The 20,485-nt window shown below is 38.0% G+C and overlaps 1 protein-coding gene across 1 annotated transcript in view; it reads left to right on the top strand.

Annotated features, from left to right (window-relative positions):
• The window catches only part of ZCCHC6 (zinc finger, CCHC domain containing 6), a 33,534-nt gene extending 13,581 nt beyond the window's left edge, over nt 1–19,953 (top strand). The window contains exons 9-28 of the mRNA XM_010136685.1: nt 2,227–2,346; nt 3,348–3,476; nt 4,218–4,398; nt 4,751–5,883; nt 6,009–6,159; nt 6,834–6,920; nt 7,778–7,878; nt 8,313–8,370; nt 9,093–9,196; nt 10,160–10,249; nt 10,339–10,452; nt 10,550–10,627; nt 11,260–11,437; nt 12,082–12,129; nt 12,244–12,335; nt 12,745–12,860; nt 16,420–16,745; nt 18,477–18,553; nt 18,731–18,794; nt 19,886–19,953. Of these exons, the coding sequence (XP_010134987.1) occupies nt 2,227–2,346; nt 3,348–3,476; nt 4,218–4,398; nt 4,751–5,883; nt 6,009–6,159; nt 6,834–6,920; nt 7,778–7,878; nt 8,313–8,370; nt 9,093–9,196; nt 10,160–10,249; nt 10,339–10,452; nt 10,550–10,627; nt 11,260–11,437; nt 12,082–12,129; nt 12,244–12,335; nt 12,745–12,860; nt 16,420–16,745; nt 18,477–18,553; nt 18,731–18,794; nt 19,886–19,953 (3,315 nt within the window). The remainder of the gene's footprint in view (nt 1–2,226; nt 2,347–3,347; nt 3,477–4,217; nt 4,399–4,750; nt 5,884–6,008; nt 6,160–6,833; nt 6,921–7,777; nt 7,879–8,312; nt 8,371–9,092; nt 9,197–10,159; nt 10,250–10,338; nt 10,453–10,549; nt 10,628–11,259; nt 11,438–12,081; nt 12,130–12,243; nt 12,336–12,744; nt 12,861–16,419; nt 16,746–18,476; nt 18,554–18,730; nt 18,795–19,885) is intronic.
• The last annotated feature ends 532 nt before the right edge of the window (nt 19,954–20,485 follow it).

Here is a 20,485-nt window from a genome sequence, read left to right as displayed (position 1 = left end):
GCCAGCTCTGCCAATACAAAGGAAGCCTCTCTTCCTCCCTGCAGGCCTGTGTCTCAGCTGGAGGAACTGTTTTGGGAGTTCCAGCAATTCAAGGAGGACATGTCCTACACCCCACCTGTACAGGCCCATATCTTAGTTGCTGGGCAAAGATGCTCCCCTGCTCAGAACAGAGTCCCTGATCCCCATCCAGAAGCTGATCTGTCAACTGCAGAGTCAAGGAGTGATCAGTAAGACACACTCACCCTTTACCAATCCTGCTTGGCCAGTGTGGAAATATAAGAGAGTGGAGACAGACAGTAGACTATTGTGGCCTAAATGAAATCACAGCACCACTGAGTGCTCTCATGCCAGACACTTTAGAAGACGTTAGTACAAACTGGAGTCAAAGGCAGCTCAGGGGTAAGCAACAACTAATACTGACCATGCATTCTTCTCCTTTCCTGTAGCACCAGAGTGCAGGCCACAGTTTGCTTTCACCTGGAGTGGTGTCCAGTACGCCTGGAATCAATTGCCCCAAGGGTGGAAACACAGCCCCATGATTTACCATGGACTGATTTGGTCTGTGTTAGAAAAGGGTGGAGCTCCTGAACAGTTGCAATACATGGGTGACATCATCCTGTGGAGTAATACAGTGGAAGACTTTTTTGAGAAAGGAGGAAAAATAATTCAAATCCTCTTGGAGGCCAGTTTTGCTGTAAAAGAATGTACGGTTAAGGGACCTGCAGAGGAGATTTAATTTATAGGAATGAAACAGCAAGACAGGCATTGCCAGATCTTGATGGATGTGATTAATAAGATACCAGCTGTGTGTCCCAATAATAAAAAGGAAACACAGACTTTCTTATGTATTTTGGGTTTCTGGAGGATGCATATCCCAGACTGCAGTCTGATTGTGAGCCCTCTTTAGCAGTCAGAAGAATAATTATATTAAATGGGGCCCTGAGCAGCAACAAGACTTTGAAAAAATCAAGCAAGAGATAGTTCATGCAGCAGCCCTTGGACCAGTCCAGGCAGGCCAAGGTGTTAAAAATGCCCTTTAGATACTTACAAGCATTGATAAATCCCCTCTCTAGTCTTATATTCTCCAGGTTAAACAGACCCATGTCTCTCAGCCTTTCCTCATCTCCGGTCCCTGAATCATCTTTGTAGCCGTCCATTGGACTCTCCTTAGTATTTTCTTGTCTCTCTTGAACTGGGGAGCCCAGAACTGGACCCAGTACTCCAGATGTGGCCTCACTATGGCAGAGTAGAGGAAGATACTCTCCCCCAAAACTGCTGGTCACACTCCTCTTTGTCCCAGGATACCATTGGCCATCTAGGCCACAAGGACACACTGCTGCTGTCTAATGGGTAACTTGTTGTCCATCAGGATTCTCAGCTCCTCTCCCCAGAGCTGCCTTCCAGCAGGTCAACCTCTAATGTGTACAGGTGAATGGGTTATTGCTCCCCAGGTGCAGGACTGTGCTCTTGCTCTCGTTCAGCTTCATGAGGTTCCCCTCTGCCCAGCTCTCCAGCCTGTCCAGGTCTCGCTGAACAGCAGCACAGCCTTCTGCTGTGTCAGCCACTCCCCCCAGTTCTGCATCATCAGCAAACTTGCTGAGGGTGCACTCCATTCCTTCATCCGGGTCATTGATGAATACGTTGAACACCCATAAGCTTTTAGCATGTTCTTCATCCACCCCTAGGCAGAGCTCAATACATACCAGTTGCTCTCTCACATAAAGAGCAACTCCACCATCTGTTGTTTCGTCTCTCTTTGTATTGTCCAAGTAAACTGTTCTTATCTCAACCCAGGGGCTTTTACAGTTTCCTCCCAATTCCCCTTCCCATCCCATGAGGATTGGTAAGGAAAGTGAGCGAGTGGCCACGTGGTGCTTAACTGCCGGTTGAGGTTAAACCACAACACTTGTGCCTGCAAGCAAAATATGGCTTAAGAGAAAGATATTAAAACTTTTGACTTGTACTATATCTGCATAAAATGAGTCATCATTTTTGAAATGTGCTGTATGCTGTTGTGCTAGTCTGCATGCTATGGCTCGTACACTGAAAATGTGGTAATATCATGACTCCGGTAAATATGCGTGCCTTGAGAACAGAGTGCATCTCAGAAGAGCTCACAGATGGGAGTTTCTGCCAGTATTTAAGGTGACAGGCTTCTGAACAGTAATTAAAAAAATATTTTTCATGGTATGACTTGAAACCTTAATGCACAATTTATTTTTACAGTTGTGCTGTGTTGATCATCCTGAGGAGGGAGGCTTGTCACCTTATGTGTTCGCTTTAATGGTGATTTTCTTTCTACAACAAAGGAAGGAGCCTCTCTTACCTGTCTATTTGGGATCGTGGGTATGTATATTAATACACTGAATAGTACGAGTAAGAGAACCGATCACTTGTGGGAGTGTGTAATTTGTCAACTTATTGCTGTTCTGAGCCAGCCATAAACCAGCCATTTCTGCAGGAATTCAGGAAGAATGTAATTTCAGCCAGACCACACCTAACCTCTGTATGCTTGGCTGTAAGGATGCAATTGACAATTCTAGTCATTGAATTAAATGCTCTGCTGCCCCTTTTGTCAGTAAAGAGAGCTGGGCATTTAATAATGCACTTCATAACAATCTACTTCCTCATTTCTTCAGCATTTCCTCCAGACTTTGGTGAAATCTAAATTCACATAGCTACATCCCAAAACAACATCTTGGACTTTGACATTTAATTCTTCAAAATGTATACCACAGTTGGGGACCACACTGGTAGGATATCTGCCTGAAGGGTCAGACAAGGGATTTTAAGCATGGATTTTCCTGCTTTTAGGAGCTGAAATGTATCTTAATATCAAGAATTGTATTATGGGCACAAATCCAGAATCCAGTTCTCCAGAACATCATTCAGGTGTTACATTCATGGCATCCATTTTTGGTTTTATCGTCACCTGTTATATTTACTGTTCTTCTTCCAGTTTCTATTAGCAATTACGTGCATCTTGCACTTACAATTTATTTCAGTACATAACTGACTTATTCCCAAAGCCTCTCCACTCTGCACTGAATGAGGAAAATGTCCTTTAATATATGGCCATACAATTAAAAAGTATGCGTTTATGCTTGTGTAATGTGCAAAGGCAAGGTTCTATGATATATGGATACCCTTCCAAAAGCACTGAACTCTTGAGAGGTTTTTGTAGGTAAGTATAGGGGGAAGAGAGAAGCAGACTGGGGCATATTCTAGGCCTGGAACAGCTATTTTTGAACTTTGTTCTGTTTTAACTTGGCTTACTACCATAGTGGGAGTAAGATTTGAAGTCCACGTGATGTTTAGCTGTATGTTTCTCTTTCTGTTTCCTTTAGATTGGAGGATTCTCATTAAACAAATTAACTAATTTTCAACTGAAAGAAGTCGAGAATGATGCTGTGGTTTGGGAGCATAACCCCACTGATGATTCTGATTTGCCACAAGAAACTTCTAGAAGGGGCAAGGTCTGGACTGCTTAATTTATTTCTGTAGTAGTCTAGCAGTCAGTGCTGTTCTCAGAAAAAGAACCAGTTTCTATTTTTATTTTGTATTTATGTTGCAGAACCATAGGCTGAACTAAGAGATTGGCTGATTGATACAAGGCTTACTATGCTTGTCTCTTGGTGCTGAAGAGCTAGCAGGAATCTAGGTGTTACTTAAAAGTCTTTGTTAAGACCCCAGGTTTTAATGTGTTGGGGCAACATAGAGTTGATGCAATTTTTATCTCAGAATTAGGTTAAGCATATGAAAAATACTTCCTCTTAGCTTTGAACTGTTCTTTAAATTACTTACTTTATACTAACTTTTCAAGAAACAGTATCACTGTATGATAGCATGTTGTGACAGTTAACAGTACTGCTTATAGGCTACATAACTTACTCTGTCCGATTAGATTAGATATGATTTTTTTAATTTATAAATTACGACATACATGGTTAAATAAGCAATTGTTATTAATTGTTATTAATCACTGATGCTGTTTTTTACCATTGCTGCAGTCTTTCATTTTGAAGTTTTATAATCTGAATTTACACTGTATCTTCCAATTTTTTAATTGCAGGTTTTTAATGCAATTGCAGGAGAACAGAAACAACTAGGATTTTATCTATAACATAACATTACAGAAATTAAAGGAAGTATAGCAGTGTAACAGCTAAACACCTGTGCATTAAATATTATTTAAGCTTTTATTTTGTAATTGACAGGTTCCCTTAGTGTTTGATTCAGGACAGCAGTGTTCAGCGCCTGCTGGTCAGCTCTGGGTAGAGCTGCTGCGTTTCTATGCCTTGGAGTTCAATATGGCCGATTTGGTTATTAGCATACGACTCAAAGAAACTGTGTCTCGTGAAGCAAAGGACTGGCCTAAAAAGCGCATTGCTGTTGAAGGTATATATATCAACAGACTTCAAAAAGCTGTGAACTTTAATTTTCTAAGGTACTGTTTTGGCTGTTCACATTGTGTGTAATAACTTAGACTTTTTCAGTATTGGACTGTGATGTCCAATAATCGACCCGAATGTATTTTGAAAATATCAATGTAAGTAATATTTCTCTTGGGTATGTTTTCAATGTTACCAAAAGTAATTGAGCAGACTATAAAACTGTCTTCAGCATAACTCATGGATTCTACATTATGAGTAGGTAACAGTAGTATATTCAAATTTTGTAAGGATGTAAATGTATTGTTTTTCAAAAAAGTTAACTCCTGCACTGCTGACTCACTTTTTCTTTCCACTAGACCCATATTCAGTCAAAAGGAATGTTGCAAGAACCCTGAACAGCCAAATAGTGTATGAGTATATTCTTCACTGCCTGAGAGCAACTTACAAGTATTTTGCCATGCCTCACAAAAAAAGTGCAAAACTGAGCAAAAAATTCTCTCCAGATGCCAATGAGGAGAAATCTCAAATGTTGGACCATGGAAAAGGTGGTATAAAGAATGAACGTTCTGAGTTGCAGAACCTGGATGATAGAACAAACACAGTAATAGTGGAAGATTGCATAACAGAGGCTACAGGTATTTCCCAGGCACATAGATTTCATCCTTCAAAGCTGTGCGATGGCTCAGAAAGCTTCACAGAAGAACTGGCTGATGATTTCAGTTATTTAGGAATTGCCCGTGAAGATTCAGAGTGTATAATTGAGGAAATAATTTCTGGAGATAATGAGGATTTTAAACCAAGTTGTGAAGAGACAGAGAGTGGAAATGAAGAGGAAGAAGAGGAGGAAGAGGAAGAACATGAACGACAGAAAAGAAGATGGAATAGTATCTTGACTACTGAGCAGAAAATAGATGAAGATAGTGATAGTGGAGATCTCCCTGTTACAGTGAATGAGAATGACATAGAGACATGTAGTACTTCAGACTTTGAAGGCTTTCAAAATGCTGCACTCACAGAGAGTGATGAGTTCGGCTTAGAGTGCAGCGATATAGTGGATGAAAAGATTGACATTGAGGAGAGTACTGAAGGTACTGATGAACTGGATGAATCCCCCAGAAAAACTGCATGTTCAGCACGGAATCAAATATCCCAAATTATTAACTCGGATGATGAGGAGGAAGAGGAGGAAGAAGCAAGTCTTCTGAGCCAGAGAGACTGTGGTATTATCAGAGCTGGAGATGAACTAGATAACACGTACGCTGGATCTGGAGAAGACTATGCACTGTCAGAGGAAGATGATTTTTCCATCCCAAATAGATACGAGAACAAAAATTTCAAAGAAAACGTGGATGGACCTCTGAGGATCAATGTCAGTCAAGAGGATCTTACTGAGAAGGGAAACCTTTCTGAGGAGAACACAGCAATAAAACAGAGTTTAGAATCTGAACTTTTTTATGAATTCAGTAAACCAGCTTTTACAAAGGGCAAGGTAAGCAAGCTGTATCAGAACATAAACGTATTGCTTATGTTCTATTCTCAGTTATACAAAAGCATTATCATTAAAGTATTATAGTTATTTTTTTTTTTAACCAAACTTGCTTTCTCTTCATGCAGTCTCCTACAGTAGTATGTAGCTTGTGCAAACGGGAAGGTCATTTAAAGAGGGATTGTCCAGAAGACTTCAAGAAAATTGAGCTTGACCCACTGCCAGCACTGACACCAAAATTTTCAGTTATTCTAGATCAAGTTTGTGTCCAATGTTACCGTAAGTTTTTTCCTTTGAATATTGTTGTGAGGTAGAAGATGAATTGCAAAGTATGATGAAATAACCAGAGGTTAACGACGTTTTCAAGGGGGCCGGTGTGTTTGCTATGTTGCACCCAACTCTCTTAGATACAATTCTAAGATTTGCAAGGGCTTTAATAGGGCTACTGAGTAGTTTCTATCCAGAGAAATACAAAAAATTCTAATTACTCATTTAGGCACCTTAATATAATTTCTAAGAGTTTAATCCTAAGTGGGTTTTTTGGCTAATGCTTTTACATTTCTGTCTACTTCGAATTCCATTACTGTTTCTTAACTTGCGGTTTTTAGTGAACAAAGACTTCAGTGTTCTAGAAAAAATGGAGACAAAATGCTGTTTTGTAACACTTCTCCACTTTTGTTCTTTTCAGAGTGACCCAACTTTCCTCCTTTCTCTCTCGCCATTTCTGACCAGACAAAATGCATTATTGTCTAATTAATGTTTTTCTTTGAACAGGTATTTCTCTTCTACTTCATCCTTGCTTTCGTTCCTTCACATGTGAATCTTCTCTTGCTTTTTCTCTCTCTCCCCCCACTGTAAACCCCTCACTCTTTCTGTTTGAATCTTTGCTGTTGACTTTTTCTACAGGTCAGTTTGCCTAAATTGCTCTCTTTTTTTTTTTTTTTTTGGTAAAGATGATTTTGCTCCAAATATTGTAGAGGATCAGGCTCGGGAAGATATAAGACAAACCTTGGAAAACTTCATTAGACAGGATTTCCCAGGTAATTAGGGAGTTCTTGCTTTACGTTTATACTTTGGGGTGTTCATACTTGAGTGTCTTCTGAAAAAAACAGATCATATTAGCATAACGAACATTTAGTTTTGAGCATTTAACCAATATTGTTGATCACCGTTGCCATATTTCATTATGTTAATTTCGAGTTTAAGGCTTTGGTTCAAGTCTTTTTTGACTTAGTCATATATTCAACACATTAGTAGGAAGGAACGATGGTAAGTTAAGGAGAGAACAGTCAATGCTCTAGGGGAACAGTTTTATAATTGTTATTTTAGTCTTATTTATTAGCCAGACTTCTTGTTGTATCTGCTTTTACAGACCACAAACTTTTTGTAGTCCGTCCTACTAGACTTTCTGGTTTTGGAATACTTTAAAATACAGGCACATCTTACCTGTCCACAGAACCTAGCTATTTCAATTTTTTTTCTTGTCGTTTCTTGGGTTCTTACCTCTGACCCTGGGCTTTGGTTCATACTATTTTAAAATCAGCAAAAGCTTTGTGGCTGAAGCTTGGCAGTTGGAATGGTATGTCCCTTACCCTGAAAATCTCTCCAGAGAGCAGTTACATAGTTTTTACCACTTTTTAGCTCAGACTAGCATGCTGATGATTTAATTATTGAAAAACCTAACTTGTTTCTGGATCTGTGAGACTGCTCATTTGAACCAATAAAGGTAGAGATTCTTTCCTCATCAGCAGAGTTCGTAAGAAAATAAGTTTTGATGTTGCACAGAAAGATAGTGATGTTTTCATGCCTGTATTAAAAGATATGCAGCAGTTTGAAGCTATATACAGTTACAGATTCTGTGTCAATATGTGGTTATAACCCATCATATCTCTTACAGGAACCAAGCTGAATTTGTTTGGGTCCTCAAAAAATGGCTTTGGTTTCAAACAAAGTGACCTCGATATCTGTATGACAATAGATGGGCTGGAAACTGCTGAGGTAGTTTGAAAAGACTACTTTTTTTTTATTAATGCAAAATTTTATGGTTATATTGTGTATGTAGTGTAACAAATTTATTGTTCTAGGCAGGAGTTTAAGAACTACTCTCAGTAGTAGTTTTTTCCCAAATTCTGCACTACCATTACTTCTGGCATTATCTGTGCAGAAAAATAACACGTTTTGTAGCATAAACAACTAGGAATGGGAGACAGTGGATAAGTACATCAACCTACTTTCATGCCTAATATATATTTTGAGAGGCTATGGTAAAATCCTATCTAATGTTGATTTTTATGAGTGTTATTTTGAAACGATTTATGGTATTCACATAATTCTGTATAATATGAAACTCTTAGTTACACAGCTTTAAGCTTAATGTTTGCCTAAATATTTGTAGCAGATACAACTTCCAACCTTTTTTCTTAATGCCTTAGGGACTTGATTGCATCAGAATCATTGAAGATTTAGCAAAAGTTCTCAAGAAACAGTCAGGTAACTTTCTTGAAAATTAAAATAAGTGGTTCTGTTTATGTTTGTTGATTTGCTGTATTGAGAGCATTCTGGGGCACAGTAGATGAAAATTATTAGGATAAAACTGTATCGAAGAGCTTAATGTTAGTAAGAGTGAGGTTGTGAACATTTGGATTTATTTTTGTTTGTATATGTAGGTCTCTGAGGTTGTAATGTTATAGGACCACATCTGAATTGGACATAAGAGTGTATTATAGCTTATGTGTGTGCATAACAAACATTCAGTTAATGCTTGAGGCTTCAAGTTTGTAGTTATGTTCTATTTGTATGTTCAGTGCTTAGTAAGTTAATAGTGAAAGATAGGCTGATAAAAGTTTGCAGTGGAAATTCTGTCTTTTTTACAAGAAATTACACCAAAACAAGCTCTGTAAAATTGTATCTCAGTGACCTTGATAAAGTGAGAGTGAAGTATCAATGATCTCTTAAGATTTTTCTATAACACTGAGATTGAGCTTTGTTTTATTTGCGGGGCTAAATGTATATTTGTGTATATTATATTTGGCAGATTCATCATGTTTGCCAAATAGCTAAAATCAGTACTAAAATATAACTGAAATGCAGTTTCGGTATCAACTGAGATTTTATTTTGGAGCCTTGTTACTACATTTTGGAGTTAATTGTAGAGCATTTTATACTCTCACGACTGTGGTGTTGTCATTCCGTAAATAAAGATTTCATCGTAGGTTTAAGGAACGTCTTGTCAATAACAACTGCTAAAGTCCCGATTGTCAAATTTTTCCATGTCAGAAGTGGTCTTGAAGTAGACATCAGTTTATATAATACTCTGGTAAGGCTATCCTTTTTTTTTTTTTAACAGAAAAATGTGGGTCTACTTCTTGAGTTCGAAGTGATTGTTTTGTTGAGGTTCAGTAATCAACTGTTTCCATTTACATACTACAGTTTTAGATTTCTGAATAACCTTTTATTTATTTGACTATGAGTAGAGTTAGTTGCACAATTGCAACTTTAGAGTTGTCATTACCCTAAAACAATATATTAGTTCTTCAGCAATAGTAAGAAATAGTGTTTTCAGTGTTTAGGTCTTTCAGTAAATGAAAATAATATAATTTCAGCTTTCCCATACTCTACTCTTGCTTAGCCTTGACAAATGGAATATTGATTTTGAACCATGCTTGACTGAACTGGAACATGTGTTAGAATTTACTAAAAACTGTAAGTTCCTGTCCAAATATGTTAAAATTGGCTTGTTTCTCTTCATATCTCTGAACTTTAAAAGCCAATTCCTTGAAACATTAAAGGAAAGCAAGTTTTAGAGCCAAGTATTAAACTTCCTGAAGTTTTTCTATGAGCTCAAGGAGAGTCTTGAGGAAGATATACCACTAAGTCAGTCTGAAAATTTTCTTCTTGAAGTTATGCATCCATATGGATCAGCTCATAGCTCTCATATTTCTGGGCTATCAGAAATATCTGTCTCTCAGTTGAAGAGCTTACTGTCTACCAAGTATTTTGAAAATGCAGTAGTAGATCAGTGCTTCCTCTTCTGAAGTACTGCTCTGTGAATGCTGCTTTGTACCACTTCTGCACAGATTAAGGATGTTGATCAGCCTTTTAACAGAGCAGGTAATAACCTCATTGTTGAATGCATTCTGCTATTCAGGGCTTCACATCTGCATTTCTTGGGCACACAACGTGTCTGTGTGAGCTCAGTTCTGGTTTTTCATGTTTTCAGCTTATACTTTAATTTCTTCAGAGTTCCTGTATTTTCTATATGACTTCCTTATTTTTATAGGCCTTGCATAACACAAGACTCCTGTCTTCATATGCAGCCATTGATCCCAGAGTAAAATATCTGTGTTACACAATGAAAGTCTTTATGAAAGTAAGTATATTTCTGATGTTCTAGAAGCAGTACTGCTTGCAGCAAGAGACGATAACCATAAAAGGTGCAAATCATGTTTCTTTTTCTAGATATGTGACATTGGAGATGCATCTCGAGGTAGCCTTTCATCTTACGCATATACTCTTATGGTGCTTTATTTTCTTCAGCAGAGAAATCCCCCTGTCATCCCTGTTCTTCAAGAGGTACAGTGTATCAAGAAAAAAATTGGTATCTGTACAGAGAAGAATGTCGTGCTGAATCTGAAGGGCTCTTCTAATGAGTTTAATATTACACTTTCAGATCTACACAGAACCAAAAAAGCCTGAAATTTTAGTTGATGGCTGGAATGTTTATTTCTTTGATAAGATAGAGGAGTTGGTGAGTAGATCGGGTTAATTTGAAATGGTGTGCATGTAACTTTGCAAGTGAAAAAGAATTCCTTTTAAGAAACATTGTCCTTGCATATGGTGGTTGAATATAGAAATGGAAGTGAAGTAGCTATAGCTTTGAAAATCCCAGTCCCATGCTGTAAACCTTTAAGAATATGGTTGGTTGTAACTCATCTGAGAAAAATATCTGCAAAACCTGAAAAAATAGATTTAAAAGTCTTAAATCTATTTTTAAGTTTAAGGTTTTTTGATGATTAATTGCTCTGTGTGCCACATTACTGGGCAGAGAGAACGCCTACAAATTCCAGCTGCTTATCTAGTCATAACCTTTTGAATAGTTTTGTGTTAAATAGGCACATAAAGCGAATTAATATATGCTTTTTATAACAGGCAAAACCTGATGTTAGAAGTGTTATCAATTATCCACTTCTGTTGTTAACAGTTTTTAAAATACACCATTTTAAAATCAATCTTGGATTATTAATACCAATCATGAAAGGAAGTATTTTGGTGTAACTTAATCTTTATAAAATAAGACTTAGATTGTTTGAGTTTCCAAGTTGTGAAAATTATTCTGCTAAATGCAAGTACTGGAAGTAAAAATGCTGCTGTTGTTTTCAGTCAGCTGTTTGGCCAGATTGTGGCAAAAACACTGAATCTGTTGGGCAGCTGTGGCTGGGACTTCTCCGTTTCTACACAGAGGAATTTGACTTTAAAGAGCATGTCATCTGCATTAGGAGAAAAAATCTGCTTACAACGTTCAAGAAGCAGTGGACCTCCAAATACATTGTAATTGAAGGTAAAAGCACACAAAGTACGTATATGGAATTTCTTTAATGCTCACGTGAGAAATTCAGTCTTTTCACAAAATTCCCATTGAGTTTCAGTAGGGCTAAAAATTATTCTTAGAGTCTTTCTTCTCTACTGAAAAGATGCTGCAAAGCAGACTTGATACTTTTCATGATGGCAGTAGCAGACAGAAAAATAGATGTAACTGAATCCTTTGGAAAATAAGTTAGCTGTAATGCAGCTGAGGTTTTCTCACAAATACTAAGTTTAGCTGACTCCATAGTTACATGACCGATTTAACCCTGTGTATGATTACACTTACAGGTAGTACCGTGGTATCCATCAAGACAATGCAGTGACACATTTTAGAAATGTTCCCTAAAACACTTTCTGGCCCATTCTTTAACAGAAAGGATTTCTATGCTCTTGCCTTGCATATTCAACTTACTCTTTTACAATACTTCAGTCAGATCAGAGCTGGGCAGCTGTGATCCTTTGTCCTTGGAGTTAATGTCTGTCCAATAAATTTGCAGACAGTTCGCTTTCGGTATGTTAATTCTGCATTGGGAGTAGCTGCACTGGGTTGCTTGTGTGTGTGTATCCACTGCTGATCTTGCCTGGATTTGGCTAATGCTTGTAATGCTTTTTGTACAGACCCCTTTGATCTGAACCACAATCTTGGAGCTGGATTGTCAAGAAAAAGTAGGTCTAATGTTAACAAATTTGGGTACAAAGTTAAGATCTTGTCTTAGATCTTATTTACTGGCTTGCTTGGTGTTTGGATAATGTTTTCACTTTTTTTTTTTTCTTCCCTAGTGACAAATTTTATAATGAAGGCTTTTATCAATGGCAGAAGGGTATTTGGTACCCCTGTAAAAATATTTCCTAAGGAATACCCATCAAAAATGGTAAGTTGCTTCTAAGAGTGGCATGTGCGTGCTCTTGGGTGAATAACTTGGCACTTGCAGGAGTATAATTACAGCTCTTCTTTCTTAAATGTCAACAGTACTCTAAAAATCTCCGTGGGAGTTACTATCGAGTAACTGTTCTCGTGTTGTTTGTGTGTAAAATGCACTGGTATGAAGAACACTAACCATGTCAGAGCTTCACTGTAAGCCTTAAGTATTTTAGTCCCTGTCAAAACCAGCTTACCATTTCTTAAAACCGCTTTTTTTTTTTTTTAAAAAGACCTGGCAGACCTGCTAGTCAGCAGGCTGTCTGTAAAGAAGGGGCCAGTGATCAAGTTTTAATACTTGCTTACCTGTCTTGATCCCAAGTGTATGGATTTTTATTTTAAATGCATTATTTCTTCTTCAGGAGTACTTCTTTGATCCAGAGGTACTAACAGAAGGAGAATTGGCACCAAATGATAGATGCTGCAGAATTTGTGGTAAAATTGGCCATTTCATGAAAGATTGTCCCATGAGAAGAAAGTAAGTATAGTTTTGGCATCTGTGTGGAACTTGAGTCTGTTTAAAAAATAGATTAGGATGGTAATGTTTAAAGCACAACTTTTACATGCTGCAGATTATTTCCTTTTCTGTTGACATAAATATGTATCAATACCAGTTTTGGCAGTGGTGGATGGGTTTTTGGTCTGTGTTGAGACACTACTTAACTTTTTGTAGTGTTTCTTAACAGGCTGCAAAACTACTTAGCTTAAGGTAGTAATGCTGACTATGCTCTTCATTGTGTAGGAAGAGTAGTCAGAATCTAAATGCAGAGCTGAATAGCTGCGAGTGCTTTTCACAGCACATAGCTATTCAGCTCTGCATTTTATATATTTGATTTAATAGCTGCTATGGCTAGAATCCTGCTGCTCCCAGCAAGACGTGTTTTTTCCATGTTGACAGAATCATGAAATTCATGTCAAAAAGCAAGACAAGAATTTCACAGCATTCTTTTTCTTCAGCACACACATATGAGAACAATGTCCTGTTTTATATCCAAGAGGCTTCCTGATCTAGAGTAACCAGATGTCTCAAAATTCAGCAACTATCTTTGTGTTATAAATGAATGCTAAGCTGATCTTCCCGCTCTTCATATTGTGAATTGTCTAAACTTAAAACTGATCCATTGATTTTTTTTCCAAGCTAAGATAAAGCTCTTCAAAAAGACTTCATGTCTATAAAATAGTGAAAAATCAGCAAAAATAACTTAGAGGACAAAATCTTGAAAGCCTTTGTGCTCACTTGTAAGGTGAATGGAAAAATCTAACCTTTGTTGAGGTTCTTATGTTAAAAGCTGTAATTAAAAATACCTACACTTCTATGTAAGTAAAAAAAGCTGCTTAGATCAGATGAGGTAGCCTCTCTGCTACATAACAGAGAATTGTGAACTTATATTGCTGAGACTTAATTTGGGAATTTATTCAACTTCAGCAAATGCAAGTACAGTAGTTCATAATAGTCTGAAAATAAAGAATGCCGAATGTGGGGTGAAAATCTATTCAGTGCCTCAACTGCTGTCTCAGGTGCTGTGGATTTTTAATCTTACATTCTGGAGTGAAAGCCCAGCTCACTGTACATACACAACAATGTTCTGTACAATGTTGGAGTGAAAGTCAGTGGGATTTTACCTCTAAGAATGTAGATTCGTTAGGAGGTAAGACCCCTCCATTTCAGTCCTCTGTCCAGCCATCGCAGTAGGAGATGCTGTCTATAGAGGGCACACGAGGTGGCTGTTTTCTGTGATCTCTTACCTTTCCCCAGCATTTGCAGCTGCTGTGTCAGAGATGGTAAAGCACATGCCTGCCTTGGTATGGCAGTACTCATTTGTGGACTGAAGTTGCCTATGATTTTGTCCTTTTTGTTTGTTTTTTTCTGAACCTGATTCTCCTGGTTTTCTTAAGTCTTCTATGGCAACCAGTTTCATAAATATGCTAACTGGTGTGTAAACTAGTACTTTATTTTACCCGTTTAAAGCAAATCTCATTTTTGTTTCATAAGCATTCCATAGGCGTAGCCTTGTGGGATTTAGGTAGTAATGACACTGCCTTGATGATTTTGTAAGCCCATGATTGTGTTCACCCTCTAGCTTCTCTCCAAGTTGGGGCATCTTGGCCTTTTTGGTACCTTTTCCTTAAACACTTGCTGTCTTCATAATTTTAGTTGCCTTTTTCTGTACCTTCTCTACTGCTTCCTTCTTAAAATACTGAGACTGGACCAACATACAGTACTCAGATGTAGGCACACCATGGTTTTATATAGCAACAAAATTGTCTTCTGTCCTGTCTTAGTGCTTTATCCATCCTGTCACTACACTCGCTGATAAAGAATCCCTCCCAGTCTTTCCTGTAAGCCCCCTTAAGGTACAGGGAGGCTGCAATAAGGTCTCCCTGAAACCTTCTCTTCTCAGACTGTCCCTATATCAGAAGTGCTTCATTCCTCTGATCATTTTTGTAGTCCTCTGGTCCACAGGTTCACGTCCTTCTTGTGCTGAGAACTCCAGAGCTGGACACAGTACTCCAGACTGAGGTCTCACCAGAGCAGAGTAGAGCAGCAGGACCACCTCCCTCGACCTGCTGCCACACTTCTTTGTATGCAGCTCAGGTTGGCTTCCTGGGCTGCGAGTGCAAATTGTCAGGTCATGTTGAGCTTCTTGTCAACCAACACCCCCAGTCCTTCTCCTCAGGGCTGCTCTCAATCCCTCATTGTCCAGCCTGTACTGATATCAAGTATTGTGCTAACTCAGGTGCAGGACCTGGCCTTGTTGAAATTCATGAGGTTCATAAGATTCACACAGACCCACCTCTTAAGTCTGTCAGGATCCCTCTGGATGGCATCTCTTTCCTCAGGCGTATCAACCAGCTTGGTGACATCCACAACCGGTTGAGTCAATCCCACTCTCCATGTCAACAAAGATGTTAAATAATACCGGTGCCAGTATGGTCCCTTGAGGGACATTACTCATCACTACTCTCCACACGGACATTGAGCTGTTGACTGCAGCACTTTGAGTACAACTATCCAGCCAATTCCTTAACCCCTGAGCGGTCCACCTGTTAAATCCATGTCTTTCCATTTTAAAGATGAGGATGTTGTACAAGACCATATCAAATGCTTTGCATGAGTCCAGGTAGATGACAGTTGCTTTTCCCTTATCCACCAACACTGTGACTGCATCACAGAAGGCCATCAAATTTGTCAGGCACGATTTGCCCTTAGTGAAGAAGCCCTGACAGCCTTGCTGGCTGTCAAGAATCACCTTTCTGTTTTCCGTGTGCTTTAACATAGTTTCCATGAGGAATTGCTCCATGATCTTGCCAGGCAGAGGTGAGACTGACTGGCCTGTATTTCCCCTAGTCTTCCTTTTTTCTGTGGTTGGAAAGAAAGGGAAGCTCTCCTGCCATTCATTTGCCCATTCACTCAGTTTTATAAGCTATTTTCCAGCTACTTGCCTTTAGCACTGCATCTGACTGATCAAGGGGGTCTGCTATCATCCTCAGACTTGGAGGTTTCACTGCTGTCTCCTTCTCTAGGTCGTGTATAAAGAAGTTAGAAACAGTCTGGCAGTGTTTACTCACTGCTCGATCTTAAAGTCACATAGAACGTTAGAAGCTTCTCCTAGTAGAAGAGGCTTTTAGAGATATGGTGAATATACCCAGATTCAGAAGGAAGGAAGGAAGTTCTGATCGAAGTAGGAAGAAAGTACAACTATAGCCTTCATTTTTATACTGTTTTAGCATTTTGCCTGGTGTTTCTTCCACAGTCTGTGCAACTCTAGCACCCAGATTTTCTGTTGTGTTTATATTTTTTGAAATAGAATTATTCAAATTTAAGGCATTACTGTAATCCAATTGTAAAGTTAAATTATTAAATATAAGTTACATCAGTTTGGTAGGAGAGTCAAAGGTACAGGCACATTAATTCACTTTACTTAACCCATTGAACAAATACATGAAATTCATCTGTTGTCTGTAGACAGCACTTGACTGCACTTGGTCTTGGGGTTTTTTTTTTTACTCTGTGTACATATGTTCTGCTCATGCAGACTAAGACGGCGTCGTGATTATGAAGACAGCAAAAACGAGAAGTATGCAGAAAGCAAGGAGAAAAGCAAAGAGGACAAAGAAACTCAGGATAAACCAACAGAAAAGGAGAGCTTAGTCAAGGAGGGAAAGCTGCATCTATGTATACCTCCAAAGAGGAAACCAGCAAGGGTAATAATAGTGGAAACTGCAAGAGAAAAGACTCCCAGACAATCAGCAGAGAAGCGGAAGCGCCTGGAAGACAGAGACCTAAGAGAAAAACGTTGTTTTATCTGTGGAAGAGGTGGTCATATTAAAAAGGAATGCCCACAGTATAAAGGAGCTTCAGGTATGGAACCAGTCAAGCTGAGTGGTTTAAACAGAGCTTATGGTATATTTATGCTTTGAATGGCATCACATAAATGCTATCTTTTTTTTTTTCTTAAATGTAGTCAGGTTTAGTCAGTTTTCCCTTCATCCTCACCTACCTTTCAGAACTTTGCTGTTTCTAAGGAATTTTACATGATTGTAAGTATCTAATGTGTTGAAATTGCTTCCCTTGTTCTCACTCTGTAAGAGTGTGCTAACATTTTAAATTACAGTTTCTCTTTCATGTACATTATAATTGCAACAAAAGCTAGCCTTACAGCTCTTCACATCGCCTAAACCAGAATTATTCCGTAAGACCCTAAAGTCACTTCGAAAGTGCACAGATTGCTCAGATGAAATATTGGGAGTGAAATAAAGAATGTTCCTGCCAAGTCAGCAGCTGGAAGGATACAGCAATCTGTCTTATTTTTCATCGAGTCAGTTTGCAACTTTGACGTAAAAAAAAAAACGCAAAACATAAAAACCACCCCCTCAAATCCAGATCCTGACTGACAGACTAGAATAAATAATAAAATACTTAGGAGTATCTAAACATTCTTCACAGAAGACAGACTTCTCATCATCTGTGTTGTAAAGGAAAATTATTCTCAGATAAACCTGAGACTTTTTAGGACAGTGAATGGTACTTTTAGTTAGTTTCTGAAGGAACATAGTATTATTGTTTCCCTGTAGGTACACCTAGGAACATGACCTCTTAAAGTAACAAATAGGAATTGTTTGTATAAATGTAATTTTAAAACAGCTCTTCTTTACTAGCAAAAATGTTCCTGGCTTAGATCAGGAGACTCTTCTTGACCCCATGTAATTGGTAATCAGGTCATACGACTCTGCTAACAAAGTACTGGAAGCGGGAGGAAAACGGTGCAAATGTATTTTAAGGTATTTCGATGTGTTCTTAGATAGACCACTACAAGTGTTGGGTGGACAGAAAAGATGTTTAGAAATTTAAGCCACATTTTATTCAGCTTCTGACCTGACGGTGTATGTCAAGTCCAAATATAGCTTTTGAGCTTCTTTAACTCTGACCTCTTTTGGTTGAGCATTTCTTTTTACCATCCATTTGCTACGACACTGAGTTTGCTAAGGATGAAGGGGGTATGCCTGACCATTTAATGGTCAACGACATCACTGGTTTTCTTTCATCATATGAGAACCGTGGTGAGGCTGTACAGTATGTATGTCTAACTTAAAAATGCTGGATTGGGCTTTTTTTTATTATCTGCATTTTGGGAATTAACTGTATTTGAAGAGAATTTCTGTGGGTTGGGCTTTGACTTTTTTGGTTGCTTAGTGCCTGAAGTGTTCTCTCTAGTTCAATAGAGGCCTGTGAATAAAGGGACCTAAGAGATCAGACTTTGTTCTTTGCTGTGCCACATTTTGAGAAACTGTGGGCAAATTACTTATCACCATATTTTCATTCATCCTGTGAAGTTCCCTGTTGCCTTTTGATTCTGGAGGAAGATACAGAGCGTAATTTATTCTACGTTCCTATCTTAGATGCTTAACTATAGGTCCCTCTCACCTCATTGTGCTGTTTTTCCACATTATAAAACTGAGGAAGGTAACCATGTCCTACTTTCTACCTATTATGAAGATAGATCTCAAATATTTTGCTATTTCTGTATCTTATGATACCCAAAATGGAAACTAGTTTCTACTAGCAGTCTTCATTATATAATGGTCTTTTCAGGTGGTTCAAAACCAGAAGTGTTGTATGGATCCTCTTCTTTACCCGTCACTGCCAAACATGCTGGTAGATTAAGTCAGGTAAACACCATATGTCCCTTTTCTTTGATCTTTTTAGTCTTTAAATGTTCTGAAGTCCCTGTAAAGTAATTAGAAATAGCTTTACTTAAGCTTTCAAGAAGAACCTTTATTTTTTTTTGTGGTGGAATGTCATAATTCAATTTTGTTGGTTCATCGGCATGTGTATGTTGTTTATAGGGAGTGCTTATACTTGAAGAAAAAAAGAAACAAAAAGGAAAAGTATTTTTGAGTCCCCAGTCAGGTTTGTATATCTTCATTTCAATCCAGAAATTCTGTGTAAGAGCATGTATTTTCAACTTGCTTTCTCCATCAGTCCTTATGGGAACTCTGCCTTATTTGCTGAACACAGCAGCAGTCCATACAGGTTGCTAGGTGACTCTGAAGTGAAGCAACTTTTTTTATTTATTTATTGGGAAAGTGTGTAATATTTCAGCTTTGTTTTGGAAGCAAAACTTACGTCAGCTGCATGCATTTTTTCTTTAACTCCAGTAGATTTATTTCACAGAAGGATATGGTGGGGGTTTATCACTCTCTCTCCTATTTCAGTGTACATGGGGTTCTGTGTTTCTTCAGGGAAGACTTCTTTGTGACGCTTCCTCGGAGTAACTGTCTAGAATTCCACATGATCAACTAACTTAGGAGAGATTAACAAAGCACATCCTTGGTCTGAGCAGCCAAAATGCGAGGAAGTTAAAATCACGCTTACATGTAGCCAGCAGGTTATAATAGAAGGCTTTTACTCTCTTTGGATTGGAGATCTTTTGTCTTAGATGCATGGTTACAAATGCAGCTTCCTTATAGTACTTTCACATACTTATTAACAGGTACAATGAAGTTTTCAACAGCAGCTGCTTTTTTAAAAGACTTTGAGTTTCTAGTGTAACTCTGCAAACCTTTTTGCAGCTTGGGTTTTTTCAACAAATACATAAATCTCTTCTGAGGCAGACGAGAGACCTGAAGAGAGAGACCTAAGTAGTCTCTACAAACTTTGGAAAACCAAACTGCAATTAATTGTGTAAAATTAAATGCCCAGTTTTGTTGGGAAGACAGATTTCATAGCAAGGCTTTGAATGTTTACAGATTTTAAACACTAAGTGATTTGTCATTAGGTATTTAGTTGAAAAAAATGCTAGTTTTCAATTTTTTATTTTAATATTTCCTACTGTCCTTCAGCAGGTAATAATCTAAAGTTGACCTGTGTGTACTCTCGTTACAGTTTGACTTGACAATAATTTTCTCCTGTGTGATTGTTTCACTTGTTTTGTTTTGTCTTTTTCCTTTTTTTTTTTGTTAATCCTTTAAAGTGTGATGCTTTCTTCCTCCCCATCTCAGGCAGCCTTTCCAATAAATACATGACTCAGGGAAAAGCCTCCCAGAAGAGGACCCAACAAGAATCGTGAGGGATATTAAGCACTGTTAAATTGCAATACAGGCCCGCCATTCATTTAATTTTTCTTTGCCTAAAGCATCTGGATTCACAGGACAGCAGCATAGACAACCTTCAGCTTAAGTTAATGAAATATGGGTGTTTTATTTTCGATGACTAGTACAAGCAACTGTGGATTTTTATTATGGGCCCCTGTTCTCAAATAGATTGTTTGAGCATTTTAATAGAAAGCCATGATGTTTCGTATTTGTTTACTAGATAAATCATATAGAAAAGGGAAGGTACTAGAAATGGACTGTTTTTAAGGTTTTGTTGTTACAGTTGTCCATTTTAAAATGCACTGAAATTGTGTGCAAGCCAAATACATTATATTTTCTTCAAAATTTGATTTTTTGAAGGAGCAAATAATATTTATTAATGTTGATTGTTTACTGAATCCTTGTGTAAAAGTGTTTGAAATGTTTGTAGACTGCTACTTGTTTTTTTTTTCCTGTAGAGAACTGAAAACATAGACACTAGTAAATGTACGTAAACCGATCTCTGGA

The sequence above is a fragment of the Buceros rhinoceros genome, unplaced genomic scaffold (assembly GCF_000710305.1).
Source record: "Buceros rhinoceros silvestris isolate BGI_N320 unplaced genomic scaffold, ASM71030v1 scaffold8490, whole genome shotgun sequence".
Classification (NCBI taxonomy): domain Eukaryota; kingdom Metazoa; phylum Chordata; class Aves; order Bucerotiformes; family Bucerotidae; genus Buceros; species Buceros rhinoceros.
This window is presented reverse-complemented; position numbering and strand designations above follow the sequence as displayed.